The sequence below is a fragment of the Erithacus rubecula genome, assembly GCF_903797595.1.
Source record: "Erithacus rubecula genome assembly, chromosome: 4".
NCBI lineage: Eukaryota > Metazoa > Chordata > Aves > Passeriformes > Muscicapidae > Erithacus > Erithacus rubecula.
Genome location: NC_136686.1, coordinates 50396502 through 50420983, shown reverse-complemented (window position 1 = coordinate 50420983; position 24482 = coordinate 50396502). Strand labels below are relative to the sequence as shown.

At 36.9% G+C, this 24482-nt stretch overlaps 1 protein-coding gene across 2 annotated transcripts in view; it reads left to right on the top strand.

Annotated features, from left to right (window-relative positions):
* The first annotated feature begins 1742 nt into the window (after positions 1–1742).
* The window catches only part of MOV10L1 (Mov10 like RNA helicase 1), a 29211-nt gene continuing 6471 nt past the window's right edge, over positions 1743–24482 (top strand). The window contains exons 1-21 of one of the 2 annotated variants that reach the window (XM_079305250.1): positions 1743–1885; positions 2967–3148; positions 6150–6306; positions 6703–6815; positions 7603–7793; positions 9778–9918; positions 10764–10990; positions 11124–11322; positions 13819–14013; positions 14186–14300; positions 15578–15755; positions 16387–16457; positions 16807–16898; positions 17651–17709; positions 18257–18372; positions 19467–19497; positions 20617–20789; positions 21296–21442; positions 22222–22343; positions 23136–23235; positions 23621–23785. In XM_079305250.1, coding sequence (XP_079161376.1) covers positions 1807–1885; positions 2967–3148; positions 6150–6306; positions 6703–6815; positions 7603–7793; positions 9778–9918; positions 10764–10990; positions 11124–11322; positions 13819–14013; positions 14186–14300; positions 15578–15755; positions 16387–16457; positions 16807–16898; positions 17651–17709; positions 18257–18372; positions 19467–19497; positions 20617–20789; positions 21296–21442; positions 22222–22343; positions 23136–23235; positions 23621–23785 — 2853 coding nt within the window. In that variant the 5' untranslated portion in view covers positions 1743–1806. The remainder of the gene's footprint in view (positions 1886–2966; positions 3149–6149; positions 6307–6702; positions 6816–7602; positions 7794–9777; positions 9919–10763; positions 10991–11123; positions 11323–13818; positions 14014–14185; positions 14301–15577; positions 15756–16386; positions 16458–16806; positions 16899–17650; positions 17710–18256; positions 18373–19466; positions 19498–20616; positions 20790–21295; positions 21443–22221; positions 22344–23135; positions 23236–23620; positions 23786–24482) is intronic. The other variant, XM_079305251.1, reaches the window with a different exon arrangement.

Genomic DNA, 24482 nt, shown 5'->3' with positions numbered 1-24482 from the left:
CCAAGGAAAAAGCATTCTGTCCTGGGCCAGTTCCCTGTGTAAACAAAGGTTCACACACATGTTCCAAAATCTAAATGAAAACCACACCTGAAGCTCTGGTTAAGTCTACATTTTAGCACCCTGACTAACTCTTCCATTTTCTGATGAGTTAATAGTTGCACTACATTTGGTTTTTTTCACACAATATTTAATTATGCTACTTTAGCTCATTACTTGTATTCCTTGTTCAGTATTTTCACCTCTTTTAAAACCAGCTCTTTGATGTATTTTGTTTCTCTGATGCTGATTCCTCATTCCACATTTCCTAGCTCATGTCTTGGGGCACGTACTGAACCAAGATCAAAATGTAGATCAAATAGCTTCAAATTAATATCTTGCTCTCCAAGAATAACATTTGTCCCCCCAGTATAATACAAACTTCTTTGGATTTAGTCCTTCATGTAAACCATCATCCTCTCCAGAAATACAACCTCTTCATGCACCACATTTTTGCCAATTAAAACTCCCCTGCCTGCACACTCCCACTGGAAACTCGGAGGAAGAAAACAGTAGTTAAAATTCTTTAAATCAATGTATTCAAAAGAGGCTAACACTCTCATAGCACTTTTCTAAAAACATCACTGACTACAGACACTCATGCGTTTCTCCTTCCAATGGCATCATCTCAGTTAGCTCAGAATGTGACATTGGAACCTGTGTGCAGTTACTGGCAAAGAGAATTATTCTGCTCTAGGAACTGTGCAGAACCCTATAAAGTGTTAAACCCCCTGAAATGCATTCCTAGCCCTTCTTTGCCTAAATAATGCCGAGTGAACCATACAACTAGAAACTAAAAAGTTGCCAAAAACAACTGCTGCTTTAGTCATACAACTTAGGCAATGTATTTTGTGATTTCTACAAAAAAGTACACACTGCTCTGCTCAACTTCTAGAAATCACCTAACAGCTTTATATGGCAGTTCCTATTGAAACTATTGGGATGTTGAGCTTGTCAACTCAAAAACTTTTGCTTTGTGAATCAGTATTTGTTAAACAAATGGAAAGAGGCCTTATACAAGATATCTGAACTGCACTGTGTGAAAAGAACCGGTAAAAATATGAACTGCAGAGATAGTAAGGAAGTCAGTAAAATTTTATTTCCTCGGGCACTACAGCAGCTTCTTCACTAATGGTATTAAGTCAAAAGCACTCTTTTTTTCCTGTTAGGCAAGTTTATCGTGTTCTAGAGTTTATCCTATCATTTTGAACTTGGCTGCCACTGAGAGCATCACAATCCATCGATATGCCATTTGCGTACTCTTCCAACCCGCTCCGTTTCACCACACTTGGAGGGACTCCGTGCTGGTTTATTCCCAGAGCCACGGAGAGCTCTCAGCCCAGGGGAGGTGACAGTCTGTCCGTGGGTTCTCCCCGGTCCGGGTGTCCCATCACAGAAACGCTGCCATGCACTACGATTCGGGCAGCACCCGCAGGAAGTGCGCACCCTTGCCCTGTAAGGTCTCCCATGGCGGCCCCACACGGTGCCCCAAGCGCCGCCATCCGAGCCGCAGCAGAGGCAGCTCCGCCCGCGCCGCCACTCGCCCCGCGCCGCTCTGAGGGAGGGCGCGGCCCGGCGCCGCCCCTGCGCGCACCCGCGGGCGGCCCCGCGGCGCTGGCGCTGCCCCGTGACCCGGGCGGGCGGCGCCATTGGCCGCGGCGGCGCGCGCTGCTGAGGGCGGTGTGCCGCCTGGGCTTCGTGCGCGCTGCGGGCTCTGCCGGCTCTGCTCCGCCCTGCTGGCCTTCTGACTCTCCGCTAAAGCGCTCCGGGATGCTCTCTGTCCTTTCTAAGGCGCTCTCCTACTTCTGGAGACGCGCAGATGACGAAGATGAGAGTTGGGCGAACTCTGGTAAGAATTCCGGGCGGCTTGAGGGTTTGTGGTGCAGCGTCTGAGCCGTGAGGCCTGCTTGTCCCCCACGTGGCTGGAGCTGAGAGCAGACCTGTTTCTTAAGAAAGTACGGAAGGAGAAGATTGAGATTATAGGACATCAGTTTGACTACAGAGCATGTGGAAATTTTCCCAGAAGCACTTTTTTGCCGTTTCCTGGGTAGGACAGGTTACTTTTGCTGCTGAGAGTATGGAGGGAGTGTAGGAGCAGTGCCAGGAGGGCCAGCCGTGTCCTGGGTTGGATCATCGGCAGGATGAGGGAGAGGATTGTCCTGCTCTGCTCTGCACTGGGACAGCCTCACCTCAAGTCCTGTGTGCAGTTTCAGATGCCTCGATATAGGAACTGCATCAAACCATTACCGTGAGTCTAGTGGAGGATGAGCAAGACGGGGAAGTCTCAGGGGTGTGACTTAGGAAGAGCAGCTGAAGTCACTCTGCTTGTTCAGCTTGGAGAAAAGCAAGCTGAGGTGTGACCTCTTCGCAGTCGATAACTTGGAAGGAGTCAGGGTGCAGGTCACCTCTCCCTTGTGATAGGACACAAGGACCTGGAAGGAAGCTGCATCAGGGGAAGTTCAAATTGGACAATGGGAAAAGGCTCCTCACTTGGGCAGTGGTCAGTCCCTGGAACGGGTTTCCCAGGGAAGGCACCAGATCTGTCAGAGTTCAAGGGGCATCTGGATGATGCACTGAGTCATATTGTTTAGTTTTAGGTGGTCCTGTGAGGAGCAGAGAGTTGACCCTGTGGTCCTTACGAGTCTGTTTCAGTGTGAGATATTCTGTGAATTTTTTTTTTTATGTGGAGCTTAAAGCATGTTGGTTTTTAAATGTAGTTTGTATTTAATTAGATTTATTAATTGGTTGAAACTATAAATTGCCATAAGATATCAAGATTTAATTGGGAAAATAATTAGTTGGCAGCTATTGCTATTTCCTGTTGGTCTTTTGATAGAACGGATGTCCCTTTTAGTAGCATTCATAACTTTTTGCATAGTTCTATAAACAGATGGTTTGGATTTATGTAAACACTTTTCCTTTTGATGCAGATGATAAAGAATTGAAAAGGGTACAAGGAGTAGTGACAAGACTTTGCCATGATTATGGGATGATAGATGACATGATAGTCTTCACAAAGGATGTTACAAAAAACATGATGCTGGCTGTCGGACAAGAAGTTATTGCTACTGTGGAAGAGGATAAAACATCGGGTGGCCTGAAGGCTGTCAGGGTAAGAGGTGAAGATAAATAGTAGTCTCACTTTCTCCATAAGAACCTTGAGGCTTTGTTTTGGAAGTTGCTATAGTTTTAGCCCCACAGATTCTACAAAATACGAGAAATTGTAAGCCTTTCACCTAGAAAGTGGGATTTTGTTGGTCAATTTATTGTTTCATTCTATCTTCTTTCAAATTATGTGTAATACTGATGCTCTGAATATAGATATATCTGTAGATGTAGTGAATAAGAAGCTCTTAGTTGACATAATCATATGACAATTTTAGTCATAGCTACTCCAGATCTGTATTACTTTTCTGAGTTACAGTTAATTTTATGTTATTGTTATGTGAATGGATAAGAAGATCAAAGCAGTTTGATCTTGTGCAAAGTTTGTGCTTTTTGCAACAGAGTAATTTATGTTCTTGTCAATAAGAACAGAAATTTCAAAACTTCTTGTTGTAAAAATTGGTAACTTAGTGTTGTAGATAATTACAAAAATGGAGGTCTTGCTACCTTTTTTGCTTAACACTTCATTTGCAAACCTATTTCAAGCTTGATTATACCTTTTCACAAATTTTGAGGGGAGTTTTTTGTAGCAAATCATGTTTCATTGATTAAATAAAACCAAAGAAAGACTTAATGGGGAGACAGTTTTATTCTGTCCAAAATTAAACATAGAAGGAAGGTAAACAGGAAATCTTGTTTCTAATGTATTACCAGCTCTAGTGCTATCAAAAACTAATGTCTTATAAGATAACCTTATATGTCTTCTTATTTCTGTTTGTTTCTCCTTTTTAAATTTAAATTACTTTCTTGCATAAAAACTTTTGTTTGTCCAAAAAGCAATAGCAATGCAGTTTGGTGAAATAGTAGTTACACAGTCAGAAAATTGAGTATTTTTAAATCTTACTTTTTCTTCCTTGTTTTCCTTCTGACTGACAGCTTTCACCATACTGTTGAAATACTGTCATTGCTCCAAAATAAATAAACCTGCTAACTGAGAAACTGCATATGGGTCTACAAAGCAACTGGAATATTTTAGCAGTTGTGGCGTGTTTTGCTGTATATTGTAGATAATGGCTTTTTCAAAAGTACTTTTTTTCAAAAGCATGATGGTTTTCTTTACTGCTGTTGGTGAGCCATAATCCTGCCAGCATCTCGGCCTGCTGATGTCATTTGTGGCTGAGTGAAAAGCTTAGAGACACATTCATGTCAAAGCTGACTATACTCCATAGAAAGTCAAAATCCAAAGGCAGTCTTGATTCAATAAACAGGAAGAAAAAGCAAATTTCTTCAAACTCTGTTCTAAGAACATAAATTAAAATCTAAACTATTCTGTACTTTGTGATGTATTGCCTTACTTTTGATATAGCAGCACAAACTTGAGATACTCTGAACATTTGCTAAGAACAGACAACAGTATTTGAACTGTAGTTGTTTTGCATGGTGAAAAACTAAGTCACTTTTCAAACTCCTAGTTAGATGAGAAAATTTAGCCTCCTGACTAGCATAATTATAAATTACTATACAAAATGATGATTGAATATCAGTACTACCTCCTTCCAAATAACTGAGATGTTACCACTTAACTTTGGGTTTGAAGTGATCTAAAAGATACTCCTCTAATTGCAGGCAGGAGTACAAGCCCAACAACCTGGACACTGCCAGCGTGCAGGTTGGGGCAGAATCTGGAAGGTGCAATTCAAATTTCAGTGGTGTCAGTGTGTTTGTTACTTGGTTTAAGGAAGAGTGTGGTCAGCCTTGCTCTCTGCTCAGTGTACTGCTTCAACTGCTGTTGGGAGCTAGTGGCCATGTGGTTTGGAAAGATCATAACTCAAAAGTCTGGATTTCAATTTATTTGAGGTCCAGTCTTAAACTCTACATGGAATTATAGGTTCTGTGGCAGGCTTTAAAACCAGGCTGTTATGTTAGGTAGTAGGAAGGCCCTTTTGACTTAGTATGAGAAAGACCTTTAGTTTTATTGGTAGAGAAAGATTGAGAAGTATCAAAAGAAAATGTATGCTGGGTGCTTTAATGTGTTTTCATGTCTTAAAAACATTTTTTTGGGTCTACTTTAGAGTGTAACTGTGTGTGTAGCTTATATGAACTATAAATTTACTAGTCTTCTGAGGAACAATTTGTTTATTCATATTCTATCCATGTGAAGCCATAAAAATCACTTTGTGGAAAGTTTGATATTCTCAGATCTTCCTGGGGAATGGGAAGATATGTTTGTCAGACATAAAGTATAGATTTTTTTCTTTAATTTTTTTAACAAAGAATTTTCATGTTATCAAAGAAGTATTATGTAATAATAACTCTTTTAATGCAATAAATCAGTATTGGCTAAAAACTAAATAGCTATATATAGTCAACTGCAGTGTTTGCAAACCTCTGAAGTATAAGTAGAAGTAGGCTATTTGTTACTGTCATAAATGGTAAACATTATGTTCAAGAAAATAAATCATAAAACTTTGTATGATATTATACTTCAGATTGGATCAGACCTCAGTCAACTTACATGTGAGGTGGTGATATGAAGAATCTGTAAGAAGCAGCTTTAGGGATTTTTTTTAATCAAATTACTAAAAAGTGACAAGGTCAGTGTAAAATACGTGTAGTGTTTATAAATACCAACTTGAAAACATGAGGTTTTTTGCTTTCTGAAATAGTAATTTTCTACTTCCAGTTGTGTACAGACATATTGCTGGATGTGGTGTTCCTATCAAATGGAGAAAAATCTTAAGTAGACCTAGAGCAAGGGATGTGTTAGAAAGATTTGAAAAATCAGCATGCAGTTGTAGCAGTTGTCAGCACTGCAGCATACAGCACTGAAAGAGAAGTTACTGTTTACTAATTACTCTTTCAGTGTCCAAAAAGTAACAGCTACAGTAACTGTCTAATAAGAAGGTTTGCTTCCATTTGCAATTGATATTTTGTATATTTATTGTAGGAATATATATTTAATTCTAAGTGTCAGCTGTTTAATGTTGGAGTTATTTTTGTATTCATAGGTAGACACCATCCAGAATACACAAGAAGACTCCAGTCCTACATATGATGCCTCTGAACTAAATAAAAAAACATTAATTGGCAGTATTACCTCTCTCTCTGTGGATGGTGGCTATATTAATCAGAATACATATTTCGCAATGCAAGATGTCTGGGAAGGTGTGTAGGGACTTCTTGTTTCCTCTTTCTTATTATTTATATGTGTGAAATAGAAATATCTTCTGATAAACTTGCAGTTGTCATCCCAAATAGGTTATAGTAGGATATGTGCTAAGCATAGTGAAACAGCCAGACATGGCTGAAGAAAGCTGCCTGTTCATTCTCACTGAGCATGGCCTGCATTGAACCATAAGTTACATGTAAGCAGGTATATTTTCCCACTAGCATCTATGTAGTTTGCCATAACCTGCAATGCAAAGGACTACAAAGAGAGCTTTGAAATCAGTGTGTCTGAATAATACATTGTTAATTGTTGGCTTTTATTTTATTTAGACTAATTCTATAGGGGGGTAATGTAAATGTTATTAATCTTGAGAAATGTTCTTTTTTGTATAGGTTTCAAACCTTATGAAGGTGACTGGGTGCAAGCAAAATATTATATTAACTTGACAACATGGAAGAGTGAAGCAGTTGCTGTAAGGCCTTTGAGATATAAACAAGTAAACAAGGTAAATGTTCTGCACCTTGTTTTTGGCAAGAGGAACTCTGGGTGAAGTGAGGTTTTGAATTGATTTCAGTTACAAGTGTTGGTCGATCTTCTATAACACATCTTTAAAAGCTAAAATGTATCAATTGATCCATTTTCTAAATTCATGTTTATGAAATAATAAGGTGTTTTGAAAATGCATAGACATTTTGGGTTGAACAGAAAGAGTAACTAACATACCTATTATAAATTGCTGATTTGAATTCTTACTATTAGTTATAATGAGGATGTGTCATGACTGGGGAATTTATTATGTTTAATTTATTCAAGTGTTTTAACTTACAAACAAGCACAGTCCCTTTTTAAATTTTATTAAACATATTTGTTTGCTCCAGTAATGCATATGCTATCTTACATTTGCAGTTTATTGTTTTTGTCTTAACCTTATGTATTGAATATTTGCATGTTGAGCATAGGTAAAAAACAATTCTCATTACTGCTAGTATAGAAGTATAAATTAGGTATGTTGATAATGTCACAAGAAAGTCTAGTGTACATATTGTAGTATGCACTTTAGTGGAACTTAAGGCTTATTTGAAGTACTTGTTTTTCTTTACCCTTCTAAATCTGAAGACAAGCACAGTGATTCTGGGTTAGAGCTGTGTTTACCTCCTGTGAATAACTGAAATTCCAGAATGCATTTTTATTAATGCTAGAAGGACTGTTTCAGGGGAAAAAATAGACAATGTTAGTATGTCAGTTTTCTTAAAAAGATAGTATCAAATAAGAGTGAATGCAAACTATTGCAGGTTCACATTTCCAGCATCTGTGGAAGAACTGGGACAGTGGATGACAGTATATTTTTCACTTTGGATTCACTGAGACTTCCTGATGGTTACTTACCTCGTAGACACGATCTAGTGAACACGATTGTGGTGGAGAGCAGTCAGTCCTGTTACATTTGGAGAGCTCTCTGCTTGGTTCCAGTCAACCAGGATGGGTAACATTGTTTTGTTCTCTTTATAGCAGTTAGAGACGTGGTGTAGTTATGCAGCTTACATTTCATTGCATCTGTTAAGCAAGAAATACTGTGAATATTTCCCTAGTTGACTAGAAGGTATATTAGACCATTGGAAAAACCAGAACATGATGTGATTTTGCCTTTGTTTGGGTTTTTTTCTCCTTCCAGAAGGTGGGAACATGGAGTGCTACTAGAGAAGCAAAACTAGTAGCAGCTGTGCTCAGGGATATTGCTAGGCTGGGAAGGAGTTCTGCATGCATACTAGAAAAATGCCAAGTTCATTGTGCTCCTCTGGTAGGGACTTCACTGTTTGAAAACAATTTGCAGCAAAACTCATAAAAAAATACATGTTTCTTTAATCCATTTTGCTTAAGTTGCAGTCATTGTTCAGATATCTGGCCTAAAAAGAAAAGTTTCATGGTCTAAATAATAGATTCATTAGGCTTGCGAGTGTTGAACTGTGAGGTTCTGCAGGGACTTTAAATGTTATATGTGATACAAGGAGGATTTGGAGACACTGCAGAAGAGGTTGGAAAAAGCAGATGATCTTCAGTATGAAGAAGTAAAACTTAGGAAAATAATCAACTACACAAAAGTAAAATGGGCAACTAGTCAATAATGGACCTCACCAAAGATCTGAAATTTGACTTGTGAGTTTAGGCATCTGTCCTGTGAAGCACACAAATACCACCTGAATAAATAGATCTGTTAACTGTAAAGTCTATCACTTTCCCTGCTGAGGTCTTGGCAGGATTGCACAATCTAACTCTGCAGGCCAAAAATAAATAGTTGATTGGAAAGTCCAAAAGGAGAGCAAAAGGACATTCTGATACCTTTCAAATGCCATGTTGGGGAGACCTCTAGGAAATTTAGCCAAGTCCAGTATATATGCCTTCAAATGATCTACAAAGAATGGTATAAGGTGTTTTCTTTAGAGATAACAGATATAATAAATTGTACCTAGATGAAACTTGAAGTGTTTACATAATTTTGCAAAACTGTACAAATTGTTCACTTTTTTTCATTTGCACCTATTTTTAATATGGATTTTATGCGGAAGATTATTACTAAAGCCAAATTACAAAAGTAGACCTTAAGGTTGATTTTTGAAGTTTAATGTACATCCTACTATATCAAAAACTGCAGCTTAGGCTGCAGTGGGAGACATCTAGTGGGCTTGGCTAGTAAATTGATGTAACTATTGAAAAGCAACTGTATTCATTTTCTTCTTCAGTATGTCAGATAACTCAGGAATACTAAAGGTGTGTACATATTAGTGAGATTATTAAAATATTTCTAAATTATTTCAATACCACTTTATCTAAATTAATTGTTCCTTAATTACAGCATAGAAACTATGTAAAAAATTGTTTCTGCAGGTAGAAGAGCCCAAGACTTTAGACCTGTGCTCAGTGTTTCAGACGGGAAGGAGCATGTGCCCAGTTTCATATGCTTTTTTCATTAGTTGTATGTAATAAAAGTTTCCAAGGGTAGTTTTTGGTTTTCAACTGTTTTTTTAATTTTTTAAGTGGATAGGTTTAAACTTAGACTTCCAGTCTACACATTCTATGTCTTAGCTGCAGTGCTAATCATGACTCTTGCTAAGGAGCTGCTCTTTGTTGTCTTTGTTCAGCTCCTGAGGAGAGCCATAATGACTTCATTCACCATTTGATTTAGCTCTTCACCAGGGATTTGTTAATTTCAATCATTTTAGTCTTGCATTGAAAGTTTTATGCTGATTTATTGTGCAGCTGAGTAAAGACTTGTTGCTGCCTAGATTAGTTAATCTAATTGTCTTGGAAATGTAAATGACTGAGAAAACGATGAACTGTCTCACCTGCTTGTTTCTAAATATTGTGACTGTGCTGTGCCTTGGTATAGTGTTTCTTAAACTAGTGTTGAATCAAAGATATTTGCTGAGCCTATTAGTGTTTTAAAACTGCAACTTAAAATTATTTTTCAGACAATCTGACTCTAATGAAGATAATGTGGATGAGCCTTATGAAGAAATAATGAGAGACAAAGGAGAGTTGAAAGTATCAAGAATGACTGACTTTGGAACCCTGAAGCAGGGGGAATCTAAAAGAATGATTGTTTGGATAGAGTAAGCCTTTCTGATTGTTTGAAGATTTCTTTATTTCTATCACTCTGCAATCTGTTAACCTGTTTTACATTCAGAAGCCTCTTCTAGTAGAGCCTTGTGGTTTGTGATCTTCAAGTAACCTTCAGATACTATGGAATTAAATCCACACAGTATTTAATATGTGTAGGATAGCCTTTTTGATACTGAGCTTTTATCTTGCAAATAGTGCTTTGAGACTCCCCAGTCCTGTATCTCTTTACGATCCTAGTAAAATCCTTCCTGGAATGAGGATTGAATTGAAAGCTTTTACTTTAACTTAAACTGCAGATACTCTTCCATCTTCAAATCTTAGAACAAGAGGACTGTTGCATACTCATGTATTAAAAGCAGACCAGAAACTTTTTTTTTTTTTTTTTTTTTTTAAACTTGGATGCTGAAGAGCTATGTTGGTGTATCCGTAGGAGGGTTTTGGTGCTGGGGTTTTTTGGGGGTTGGTTAGGGTATTTTGTGTATGTTTTCTTTTTCACATCTGGGCATAAAGGCTTAAATGAAGACACACCTGCATATCCATTATTTGTTGTTCCATGTTCTTTCCTAAGAGTTGGTTACCCAATGATGAATTTTGAGCTCCCATTGATTTATATTATACATGGTATTTTTATATGCTTTATATGGTAGTTGATGTACCTAGAAATATTAACGTAAAGCAGAGGTTCTTGTCCTCATTAGTTAGAAGCAGTACTGCAGTTTCTTTCTGATAGCAGTTAGGAAATAAGGGGAGCTAACCTGCTGCAGACAATTGTGTTTGACTTCAGGTAGAAATAAACTTCTCAAGAGGATTATGTAACTAATCACATTACTTCTAGGAATAACGGGAGTGTACCACAGTCTTTAATCAGCTGCAGATTAGCTGGATGGGTGAAAGACAAGCAATTCAGTGTTGAGATTCCTCAAAAATATGAGAACAGTCCACCTTTTCCAATAAATCAAGAAAACGTCTCAAAAGCTGCAATTAATTCATTTAACAGCAGTGGAGGAACGATGTGTGAGTCATTGAACACTACATGCATTATGGAGAATGGAATCATTCCAGGTACAGTGAAATTATAACATTTTAATGCTGAATGTTAGCTCCTTAGAAGACTGGTAGGTTTGCTTGAAAAGATTTGCCTATGTTAGCAATAGAAATTATGATAACAAAATTTATTGTTATACATTTACTACAGAAGGAATTAATTTTCAAGATGATACAAATTTATCAAGGACAAAGGAAAAAAATTCCTTGGTGAAAGATGAAAATATGCAAAATGGAGAAAGTGAGCAAAAAGACCATGTGGAGCAACCAGTTAAGCATAGCAATATTACTCCAGAAATTGTGATACCACCAGGTGAAAGAATATTCATAGTGATTATATGCACAGCTGTGTAAGTATTTCTCTCCATTATTTCTAACCATTGCAATGACAAGAAGTAATTAAAATAGACTTAACAGTTCTCTTATTCTGGGCATAGTTCTCCTCTTAGCATGTTGTGCTTTAACCCCAACTGGCAACTAATCCCCATTCAGCTGCTCCCTTCCTCCTTCCAGTGGGACAGCAGGGTCAATGAGAAAAGTGAGAAAACTCATAGGTTGAGATAAAGATAATGTAAAAGCTAAAGCAAAAGCCACTAACAGAAGCAAAGTAAAACAAGGAATTTGTTCACCACTTCCCATGGGCAGACAGGTGTTCAGCCATTGCCAGGACAGCAGGGTTCTGTCACACGTGATGCTGACTTGGGAAGACAAATGCCATCACTCAAAATGTCCTCCCTTCTTCTTTCCCCCAGCTTTATGTACTGAGCATGATTGCCTATGATGTGGAATATCCCTTGGTGCAGTTGGTGTCAGCTGTCCTGGCTGTGTCCTTGTGCAACTGCTTTTGCACCCCTGGACTCCTCGCTGGTGGGGGAATGTGAGGAGGGGAAAAGGCCTTGAATCTGTGCAAGCCCTTTTCAACACTGTAAAAACATCCCTATGCCATCAACACTTTTTTCAGCACAGATCCAAACCAGAGCCCCATACTAGCTACTATGAAGAAAATTAACTCTATCCCAGTCAAAACAGGCACATGGTGTAGTGTAAAGTAAGCCAATACATATTAGCAAACTATTAGCAAACTGGGAACCTATGTTAGACTTTGAAAGTAGTTACCATTTCAGTGCTTGATTCTGAGTTTTTATTGAAGTAGTTAATGAAGCAATGTGAGTGGGAGTATGTAGCATCTCTAAAATGATGCAGTGAGGTGAAGATAATGCCTGCAGATGGATATATTCTTTGTTGTAAATCCATTACTCCATGAGCACTAGGACTGATGCAGATTTCCTGGGAATTGCTGTGTTATGCCTGATGCATTTTTTCTAGTCTTTAGTATCTTGTATTGCTACATGCCCTGATCTCAAGTTTTCCTGTTCTGTGATGGGAAATTCAAGTTGGGTATGCTGAAATAGGAAAGAAAAAGCTTTCTTCACTGAAGGTGTAATTCACAGAGGATGTGATTTGCAAGTCTCAGGAAACCCCTGAAAAACAAAAAAATACTCAGCTATGCAAAATATTTCATTAATTTTGTTAAGAATGGAAAGTTGCTTCGTAGGAGCTCTTGCATTCAAGTAGGTGTAGAAACCTTATGTAGAAAAGCTTTACATTTGTGTACCTTTGACTTGCTTCCAGCTGTAGCTCTGTAGATTTTGTGTTCCACAGTTGTTGATTCCTAGAATGGTAAAGGAAAAGTTAGACAGAAGAAAACAAGGTTTCATTCATCTAAGTAATGCTGCAATAATATTCACACTACTTCTCTCATCATTTTAAATAATGAAACAAGGGGTAAAAAATTCTTAGGAGGATGATTTAGCTCTAGTTTGAAAGATAGAGCTGCAAGCATGGCTTGCCTTTTTGGAGATAGACATGTAGAAAGAACAATTTATATTTCACTGTAAATTCATAAAAGCCTTGGAATCCACAAAGTCTTAGAAGCTTCTGATAATACAGAGTAATCCACACAAAGCTTCATGGGAGGCTGCAGCATGAAGCTAACAAGTGTTTTCTGCTCACGTAAGGGACCATAGATTTAGACCATAAATTAGACTATAAAATTTAGACCATAAATTTGGATGGTTCAGTGTCTGTTTTTATATAAGAGAAAACTAGGCTATAGTTTTAACCTGAGCAGGTAATGTTAATTGGCAAAAGTTTAAAAAGTGGTTCTCCTGCCAAAGAGAAGGTAAGCTGGAATTCTTCTGGGATGCATTTGGTTCAGGCACATGGTAGCAGTGTCGTGTCAGGTAGTTAGAGAATTGTACTGCAGTAGTGCTTAAGTTTCTTAGAAACCAACCTGAACAAACCTTTCCCTCTTGATTTTTTTTTCCCATTTGTCACTTCCCAAGCAGCACTTGCACATACAAAGTATGTTTTCCAGAATAGAGGATTTTTCCTGCTTTCTCCACTTCATTTGTTTACATTTAGGGTTCAGTTCTGCATAGCCTTTCTCATGGGTGATGCAAAGCTGTTACTGCAGGCAGTGAAGGGATTTGCTTCAGGTTCCTCTGATGGACACGTTTGGCTCTTCTTTTGCAGTAGCAGTGGTTCCAAGATGTTCCTTGTGACAGAATTATTAATTCTGTATCCTGTATGTTGAGTGGAGGGATTTTTTATTTTACCCAAGATTTTGATTAAATTGTGGGGTTGAGATTTTTTGGTTGGGTGGATGACTGGGTAGGTTTTTTAATTATTTGTGATACCTGGATTGAATTTGAGGTGGGGGGTGTGAGGAATTACCCTAAATTAGCAATTCTCATATGTAACTGAAATGTGAATCTCTCTCATGGCTGGGGAAAATGAAGCATGAACATGTTGGTTTTAAGGAGATAACTTCTGTTTATTTGAAGGACTCATGGACACAGTAAAGAACTCCTGTTGCTTGGCTTTTCTGATTTTACTGTTGGCCGCTATATTGAAGCCACTGTAACATATGAAGAAGAATTACTTATAGCGCCTGTACAACCTTATTCTCCAAGAAAGCCTAAAATTATTCCAGATTCTCAGCCAAAGAAGACAACAGTGGCTGGCCCTAAATGCAAAAGGTACTGTCACTTAGAGCATAAATAACACTGCTCTGTTTGATACTGCTATATCTGTTCTGTAATGCCAAGAAAGAAAATGTGAAACTGGGAGAATCTGTACATGCTTATATAGCTGGTTTTTGCATACATTACTTAAGCAAGCTAACTGATATGCCATACATTTTTGTTTTAGAAATAAGAGAAGATGGTGTTCAAACTTCCTCCCACATTATACCATACCAGATGAGTTAAGGAAATGTGTTGAACAGCAGTTAGACATACTAACCTTTCAGCCCCTCCTAGCAGAGGTATGTAAATGTAGGTTTTATATGGAAAATATCTTCTGATACAATGTTTTTGTTCAAGCACCCTTAACTTAGGAAGAATGTGTAGTCCTTATAAGGGGAGAAGACATAACACTTGTCAGGTAGACTTAAACTTCAGTCTGGATCCCTTAGGGTTTCAGTATGTTACAGAATCCAAGCTTAAAATAAAACACAAAAGCATAAATGGGAAAATCTTAAAAGAGAGGGGAACAGAGGGAACGTCACAGAAGCTGAGCAAAGATTTCTCTATATTCTCACTTTTTAGGCATCACTGGAAAGGGTTTTTGAGGTATCAGAGAAGTTGTTGTTATTTCATAGAAAATCACAATCTCTTAAATTACTGCAATAACAGAGGATTATTTTCTGGTTGTTCAAAATTATTTTCTTAAGCATCTTCAAATTTAATTCACTATAGCTTGTTCAAGTTCTTCCCATAAGTGTAGCAGTTTCAGAATACATATAAAACACCCCCAAAAAAGCTATAAAGTCTTAACAAGAGTATTACAATGATTCCTTCTCCAAAACTTTGCTGATTTCTGGTGGAACATTGCTGATATTCACTTTTTTTTAATAAGTTTTAAGTACTTACAAACTGGGGCTGACACTTTTTTAAAATGTATTTTCTGCTGATGAAACAGCTAATATTAAGCTTGAGATCACAGCATTAAGCTGTGGGTTTGGCATCATCTCTCAAAAAGAAGATAAAGCTCTGTAATGTCTATAATAATTTTACACTGAAGGCCTGCTATTAATGGTTACTTTTTTTTAACCACACCCTAACCCTAACCTTAGGTAGACCTTGGTACTGTTGGAGAATACGTCTGCAGTAAGATTCGTTAAGCTCTGAGGAAGAAAATTCAGGTTCTTTCAGCTTGACATAGTTGTATGATCATCAGCCAGGGTGAAGACTGACTCCCTTCAGCTGTCTCTGTCCATGTATTTAGATTTTTTGCTTTCTGGACATGAACTGAGCATAGAACTCAGTTTGTAGACTGCCCCTGAATTCAGATGGTGAAACTGCCACTGTGGTAGAGAGAGACTTGATTACCTCTTCAGCTGAGGGGCTATTGTATTTGAGCTCCAAGGACTATACTAATCTTGCTTTGGATATTAATGAGATATATTGGCTAGTGTATGGATGCCTATATTTAGGTATCTTATTGGGCAACCCAGTTGCTGTGCAGTCTGTCTTAAGTGTTTTCTTTAACATTAGCTATATCTTAATGTACAACAATAATGTATATTGGGGTTTTTTTCAGCGTCTTAATCTAGATAACTATAAAGCAAACTTTTCTACCCTTCTATGGCTGGAAGAGATTGAAGCAGAAATGGATATAAAAGATTACTACATGAGTGGAGTTACTTTAAAAAGGAATGGGAATTTGTTAGTGCTGGAAGTGCCAGGAATAGAAGAGGGCAGACCTCGCCTGTTTCCAGGTAGAAATAAACGTGTGATAAAGTCAAATGGCATGTTGATCTTTATTTTCACTACAATTCAAACTATATTGTTTATTCATTGGTTTAAAGAAGTCGTTCCAGTATTTGAGCACAAAGTTACTCATTTAGGCTGCTAAACAGGGGACTAGGGACAGGGGACACAAGGACACTATGTTGCTGTCACCCACAGTGGCTGCTGTCTGAAACAGCATTGCATGTGTCTGTTCTTACAGATGTTTCAATACTTTAGGATTTTTCTTTTGAAGTAATCAGTGGGGCTTTCAGCAAAAATAAACTGCAATGAAGTAATGGCTTAAAAAGTAGTAAGTGTAGCAAGAAAGCAGCTAAGATTTGAATCCAGTATTTAAAGTAATATAATATTCAAGATAGTGTTTTCAAGACATGTTGTCTGATGGCATCAATACTAGATGCCTTTTAAAATGTAATATGGCGCATGTGTGATATGCTACATATGGCATTTCAAAACAGTACTGAGAGATACAGCAATTTTGCTGGTTAGCCTCTTGAAAATTGCTAGTTTAAACATGCAGAAGAGGAAATTGCATGCTGCAATGAAAATGTTACTATTCATTGTAACAGTATTTTGCCTTTTAACTTTGTTTACAATTAGGTGACAAGGTGATACTGAAAAGTCAGGTGTATTCAGGGCATATAATAGAGTACATTGCGTATGTCGCTGAGGTAAGCAAAGTGTCTCTGCTCTTGAAAACACCATGGTCTGGAGTTACAGATTAGTTTAACCTGACTTCTGAGAAGATAGGTTTCTTTTATCTGTGTTTTGAATTGTGATTTTGTATTTTTATTGTATTTTTGAGAACTCTGTTTTACCAGTTCTTTGGAGGTTATAATCTTTGCCTGCTCTGAAAACACTTTTAACACAATCTAGATATGTAATATATTGATAGTAGGTAAATCTAGATGTACTTTTTGGAGTTGGTGGGGGGCTTAAGTGCTTTCAGAGGTGCTTCTTTATGTTTCAAGTACTAAATCTTCATCAGTATCCTGACCTTTTTTTTTATCTTTGTAACAGATATATGAGGAAGATGTTACTCTTAAGGTTAATGCAGACTTTGAACGGGCTTACAATTTGGAACCCATGGATGTGGAATTTGTTCATTGCAGGTGTTTTTATAAGCTTCCAGAAAGCTGTATCTAATGATTCTTCTAGTAAAGTGACTTTTAAAATACTACCATCAACTGTTTATTTTGGTGGACACAGAGAAAGACATAATTAAGATTTTGCCAATTTTTTCACTTCTTCCCATCAACACGCTTTTGTCACTGTATTCATGGTTAAAACACAGTAACTATACAAGTGTTCAAAGAGCTGTTATCTTCATAAATTTCTAGGTAGACAGTAAAAACAAGGAGGAATGAGGTGGGGTGTTTGGGGGGTATTTTTCTTAGGTTTTTAGGCAATTTTTTGAGAACAAAATGTACTAATATGGCTGCAAAACTATGCAAGAAATTAAAAATAACTGGTGATATAATCTCCCATTCTTTTATACTTCTGTTTTATTCATGGGATGTTGTTACCTGTTTGGAGTTACATAATCTCTGTAAATACAGCCTTGTAAAGAACTTCCTTGAAGGTGTTGAACACCAGGCCATCTTTTTATCACTGAAAAGCTAAAGAATATATTTGTTAATATTATTGATAGCAAAGCTATTTATATTTCTGCAGCATATTTCTCAATAGGCCTTTTTTTAAGAAAATACAAGTTTTTTTATATAAAACTCTGGTTTTTGTTGTTGTTTTTTTTTTTTTTTTAATGCCCAGTAAAAAGTGCCAGATAACTCATGGGAGTGTCCTGTCATAGTGTATGGAAATGTAAGGTTTTACTTGAATCTACAAATCTGTATTCTGGTTCCAGGATTCCTAGCCGGCGATGCCAGTTGGCCATTCAGCAAGCTCCCTACCTGGGTGAGAAAGGTACATTCCATTTGAATGTTAAGCTGCCTAGAGGAGTTTCTTTGTACAGTGTTGTGGGTTTTATTGCTTTCACATCAGGGCATGCTAAGAAGAATGCATTGTAATTTGTTCTTACAGGAGTTTTCTATGTGTTGTTAGGGGCTTTTTGTTTTGGTTTGGTCTTTAAGAGGAGGAAACAATGCTGAATGTAGAGAAGATTTTGTCAAAATAATTTTGTCTGTTGGCTATCACAGGCCGGAGGAGGAGAAGCAAACTGCTAGAGCCAACAAGAAATCTAGGAATAATACATACTGCTGTAGTAATAGCCAGTGAAGTGGCCATGTTTTGTGTTACCTCTGATTTTATTAAAAAATACTGATTTCCTGTTCTGTGGTTCATTCGAACCATACGTGTGAACTTCCTGTTTTTGCTACCTTAGTTCTGATAAACCAATTTTGGCAGCTCAGACTAAGCTGATGTATCAACAGTAACATTGATCAGTGAAACATGCAAAGTGTTTGTGTGACTTTTGAATTTTCTCTGCTTTCTTTTTCTCTGCTAAATTTAGTGTTATTTCCAGAAAGGCTTGTGTTACAATCACCACAAGCTATCAAGACCCAGAATACTACAGAGTATTGTGCTGTTGATGATGGCATTAAACAATCTTCACAGAAGGAAAGTAAGGTATCTATTCTGTAAATGTTCCATAGAATGTTCCTTCATTCAGATTGGCATCAGATACTTACTGTACAACCATTGCCAGAAAGGAATTGCATAATGGAGTATCAAAGAATCAAAGTTTTATTCTGCTGCATTCTAATGACAGAAGTTTTTGTTTGCTCCCTGGAGATGGGAGATTTTATGATAATTGATACTGTAAAGCTAACTAAATGTAAAGTGCTTGTTTAAAAAGTGTGTGATTGTGATGGGAATTGTCAGATTTGCCTTAGACTAATTTTCATAGCTACTGTTGAGTAGATATGTTAGTCCAGTCAATGTGGCATGAAATAATTTTGTAATAGAAGATAATCATCCTGTTCTGAATAGATTTACTCAGGCTTAACTGCCACTTATACTAATAAAATGTAGAAATCTTTCTTAGAAAGTACTTTTGTAGGCTGCCTAATTCTCTTTCCTTTTTGAAGCAGGACTGTCACCAACACTAAATCAAGTCAGCTTGGGGGCATGTGACAGCATTTCTTTATGTTTGTCTAGAGTTTGTACAGCGTTTGCAGAACCTATGGTTTACCACCTTTACACTCAATATTTTCTCCTAATTCCCTAATTATTTCACCTGTAATTTTTGTTTTATAACAAGGAGTAATCAGTCAATCTGGTTTGAAATCGGTATGTTTAAGATGATTGAGGCATGATGTCCATAACCTTGCCAACACCACATTGCCTACAAGCAGTTTTCTCCCATGCTACAATCTGAAGGGACATGTCCAGCAAGGATGCATGTATCTTTCATAGCAGTCTGGAATGACTGTTTTTGTGAAGCAAACAAGTTATGTAGTCATGGTTTCAAAATCCTCATCTGAGCCTGCAAAGTATTTGTGTAATAAATGTTTAATGTTTACAGAGCCAAACTATTAGAATACTTAAACCTAACCTGGAAATTCCTGGCACCTTCTACTACTCTTACCTTTCTGTCTTAACAGTAGGTATTCTATTTAATGGGAAAAAATTAAAGTTTAGCAGCTTTAGAAGTATTAGGAAAGATAGATGCCTGTTTTCTTAAGGTTATAATTGCATTTATCTTCACTTGCTCTTTTCAGGTCAATAAAAAGCAGAACAAACAGACAAAAGGTATGGCATCAAGGGAGGTAAACATAATAGATGTGATGAGAGTAACTCTGCAAAAAAGCCAATTTGATATATTTTCTGTGCTTAAATGATAAGTACTACATCAGTAAACCAGGGCAGAAGTAAGATACCTTTAAGAGGTCCTTGTGCTCTCTGTTTTGAAGACCAGTACCAGAAATATTAACAGGGAGTTTCTCTGGAGGCTTTTGATGCATTACTTAAACATCTCTAATTTGCAGAATAGTTTGGGTTGAAACAGATCTTAAAGATCATCTAGTTCCAACCTTTTTGTCACAGTCAGGAGCACCTTTAGACCAGGTTGCTCAGAGTTCCACCCTGGCTGGCTTTTGAACACTTTGGGGGAGGTGTGGGGGGCAAGTATCTGAGGATACATTTTGTAATTTCCCAGTCATTTACTCAAAGCTTTTCGATCAAATTCAGAGTTTTTAATTTGTTACTGGGATGCTGTCTCTCATCTTTGGGAAAACTTTGCTAAAGATAGTAAAACTTCTTCAAGTATACCAGATTATTCCTATGCTTTTTTTAGAAAGTGTGACTTTAAATACCATTGTAGTGAAATGCCTAAGAGGAGAATGATCATGTCATTTTTTTTTCAAAAGTATGTGAAAGAACTATTGAGTAATTACCTAGAATGCACTTCTGTGCAAGGGTTAATAAGATTCTGGTGTGGAAAGGTAAGCTAGACTAATTCTGACAGGATTAAGAAAAAAAACCCCAGCAGTTGTAGCAGAGGACTGATCATGTAGTACTGGTACCGTTCCCGAAGTGCCAGTTACTGGAAGATTCTCAAGTTTTTCTGCTCTAGGACCAAAAAGTGAACTTGATTCTAAAATTATTGAATAGAGTTTTTATGGATTGTTTGGTTATATAATCATGGTTCTTTTTTGCCTTTCAGTAAAGAGCCAGCACACTCTGGAAATATTAATGGCTTATTTTCTACTTGGTATTCAGTGAAAACTGAATTTTTGAGAAATTCATTGGTTGTTAGCAAAAGAGGAAAACAAAAATCTCCAGAAGCATATTGTGAATCAGAATTGCGTTAATCTACATATGCTAAAAATATATATGTGAAGTTCTGGGATATTCTTGTCTTGATTCTAGTTGGTGAAACTGTGGCATTTAGAGATGGTGAATTTTTTAATCCTGTGCTGAATGTGCAACAGAAACTGGCAGTGAAAAGGATACTGAGTGGTGAATGCCGCCCAACACCTTATCTTCTCTTTGGACCACCAGGAACTGGAAAAACAGTAACAGTAATTGAAGCTATTTTACAGGTAATGGTGAAATACAAATCAGTCATCTCTAGTGTTTTCCATGTTGGAACCTTTATAGTATTTCTATAAGTACCATTGTATTTTTTTCCAAAGGAGTTTTCAAAATACTCTTTTTTAAATTATTTTCTATAGCTCCATAAAAGGAGGAAAATCCATCTTCACGTGGATTAACAGAATTTGGAATGGCTTATTTTCAAGTCTTTTTGTCTTTAAAACTTCAGTGAACTGTGTCTGCCTTGTGATTCCAGTAGTGCATAATGTATTCATGAAACACAGATATACATTAATATGATAACCATTAATTAATTCTGTTGTGGGTACACTCAGTTTGAGACTACTTAATCATGACTATCAGCAGGAGTGTTACTGAACTGCAAAAGAATGAATGGATATCACATACGCAAAACTGTTCTGGGGTCTGTATTCAGTGAAATAAAATGGGAATGTTTGCACTATTGCTGCTTCTTAAATAACCTTTTTTTTAATATCTGGCTTCTTTAATGTAGATACATTTTACTCTCCCAGACAGTCGGATTTTGGTCTGTGCACCATCAAACACTGCAACAGATCTGATTTGCTTGCGGCTGCATCAAAGCAATCTTTTAAAACCAGGAGCTATGGTCCGAGTTAATGCTGCCTTCAGGTCAATAGAGGTAAATATTACAGATACCTGCCACTTAACATGTCCATTTTAATATTTCTACCTTAAAATACTGACTTAGTATTTTAACTCTCAGTGGCTATGAGGCTGCTTAGGATCCAGAGTATTACATAGCTCCAGCTTTTCCAGAAGATTAACTGGAAAATGTTGATCATAATCCTTAATTTGATTGTATGAACATAGGATCCTCACCTTTTTCTTGCTGTGCTTAACTCTACAAACAGGACATAGGCATTGGTGGAGATTTTTTACTTCATTTGGGTTTTTAGTTATCAGTCCAGGTTAAGTTTACTTACACAGAAAGTAGGCAAGTAGGATTGTCATCTCTGTGCAGGACACACATGTCTCTCTACATCACCACTATGACACCTTGTGGGGTCATTGCATATATACATATATATTTATACATATGCGTGTATATGTGGAGAGAGATATACATTTGTATATGTATGCATATGTGTGCATATATGTATATATGCACTTATTATGTGTGTATATATAGATGAGTGTTTAAAATACCCAAATTTTCCATTTTGATCCTTACAATAAAGCACAGATGTCTTGCATATGTACTACTTTGCTTAGGCAAATAAATTAATTCATTTTGGTATATTAATGGGTCTAAATCGTTGTCTTTTGCTCAGCTTATAAAATCGTTTTCAGAGAGATTTTCTACTCAAATATAAAAGTTCTGGTTTAGGCCAGCATTTTGTTTTATATATATATATATATATATATATTTTTTTTTTTTTTTTTTTTTTTTTTTGGCAGCAAATTGATGACATGGTGAAACCTTACTGCAAAGATGGTGATGATATTCAGAAGGCGTTGTGGTCCAGGATCGTAATTACAACATGCAGCAGTGCAGGATTGCTTTATCAAACAGATACACGGTACAGTACCATACATAGGAGTATCACTGACATGGCTGGATGACACAAACCCCAGAGCTTTTAAAGACAGTCTGAACTGTAACTTGGGCTTTTTTAATAGCTTATTGCATGCACCTGTATTGTGTAAGAGAGCAAAGCACTTGGTTTTAGTAATGTTCAAGCGGAAACTTTTCCCATGGTCAATTTAAGAACTATCTTGAGTAATGTTAAAGATTCTTGAAACAATAACTTCTCTGCCTGCAGTTGGAATCACATTGCTCTTGGTAATCGCTTTGGCTCAAAATGTTTGCCATACTAAAAATTATTTGGTTTTTATCAAGTCACCTTTATTAATTGTAAACAGCTATCATGTCAAGTGCTATTAACCAAGGTTGTCGCTGACTTGGATTTTAACTCTGGAAAAGGACACTCTTACTATCTTGAGTTGTTTGGCAGAAACAAAGCTTGGGGATTGTCTTTGCTACAGCAAGTGCCTTGTTTTAATTCAGTATCTTAAGGAAACTGAGAATAAGGGGAGATTTTTTTAAACATCTTCACATTGTTACTAAGAATGCTTTAATTAAAAGTTGTGTATATCAGAGTATGTAAGTGAAATCAAAGATGAAAAATGAGAGGTACAGGGTTATTTTTGATGTATTTCCTTCTGGAAATACCCATATTTGCTCTGTGTCTGTGGGGTTGCCTGGCACACTTGACAAGGATAGTAACACAATTGCTGAGGTCAGCCACAGGGTGGCAGAATGAACTAATTTGAAAAGAGCCCTATTTCAGGTTAATGTTATTTAATTATAGGCTTGGACATTTCACTCATGTGGTTCTGGATGAGGCAGGTCAAGCAAGTGAACCGGAGAGTCTTATTCCTATTGGGTTGATTTCAGAAGCTGATGGACAGGTAGTTTTCTTAACATCATTTACTGAAAGGGAAAAAGCATGTTTATTATTTTCATATTTTGTGGATTATGTAGAATGCAAGCAGCCATTTTCTGGTAATGTGTTTTGTAATAGAGATTATTCATGCTTAGTATCAATTCTCAACACTTAAGTTTCTTTACATCTAGAATGAATCGATGTCAGTAGGACTGGATCAGTGTGTGGGAGATATCAAAATAAAAGATGTGTTCTGTTTAAGACATCAACATACATCTGTCCTTTGCAAACAAATGTTTGAAGGAAAGCAGAATACTTGGTATTAATGGATCTCTGAATTCTGAAATGTGTATGTCATTCCGTAACAATTGTTTTAATCTAAGATGGATGTTTTTAAATTTCATATACAGATAATTCTTGTTGGCGATCCAAAGCAATTAGGGCCAGTCATAAAATCTAAACTTGCAAAGACTTTTGGATTAAGTATGTCTCTGCTAGAAAGACTGTCATCAAGAGAGCTGTATCTGAGAGATGAGGATGCTTTTGGTGCCTGTGGAGCATACAATCCTTTGTTGGTGAGTTAAACTTTCTATTAGCCTTTTTCAGCTCAGTCAAAAAAGAAGGTGTGGTTTCCTATGACCATTTTTCTCCCTGGTGCTTCGTGATAAGTCTAGCTTGAGCATTAGTTCTCTGGAAAAGCTTGTTTATTTGCATATGTAGTCTGAATAGGAAAGTTGCTGAGCCCTCCAGCATGTTAAAACTTTTCTTTGAAGGTTTCCTCTATTCTTAAGTAGTATAAGTCAAATATGGAGCACAAAGCACAGTTGTAAATAATAGCTTAAAATTCCCTTTCATCTTCATTGTCCAGATTTACCATAACTTCATTTTCTACAGATGAAAAAGTACAATTTCTGTTTTTAACATTAAAAGACAAACAGAATCTCTTCTTTGGAGATGAATTTTGCAAACATCATGTTTCACAAAGGGAAGAAGAGAAACTATTCTTATTTCTTTATCATCTCTTCCTTTGAATGATAGCTTCCCCAGATTCTTGTATGGACAAGTACCTAAAGTCTGTGTTAAGTAGAGATAGCATAGTACATAAACAAGTACTGATGTTTGAGCTGCTTTTAATTACTGTCTGAATCCAAAACATAGGGCTGATGTTAAGCTTCCTAAGGTGCCTTCCTATCTTCATGGTAACATACTTCAAAGAATTAAACTGAGAGCAAAAGATGACTAGATGACCATGGAAGTAGAGAAGGGAGGAAA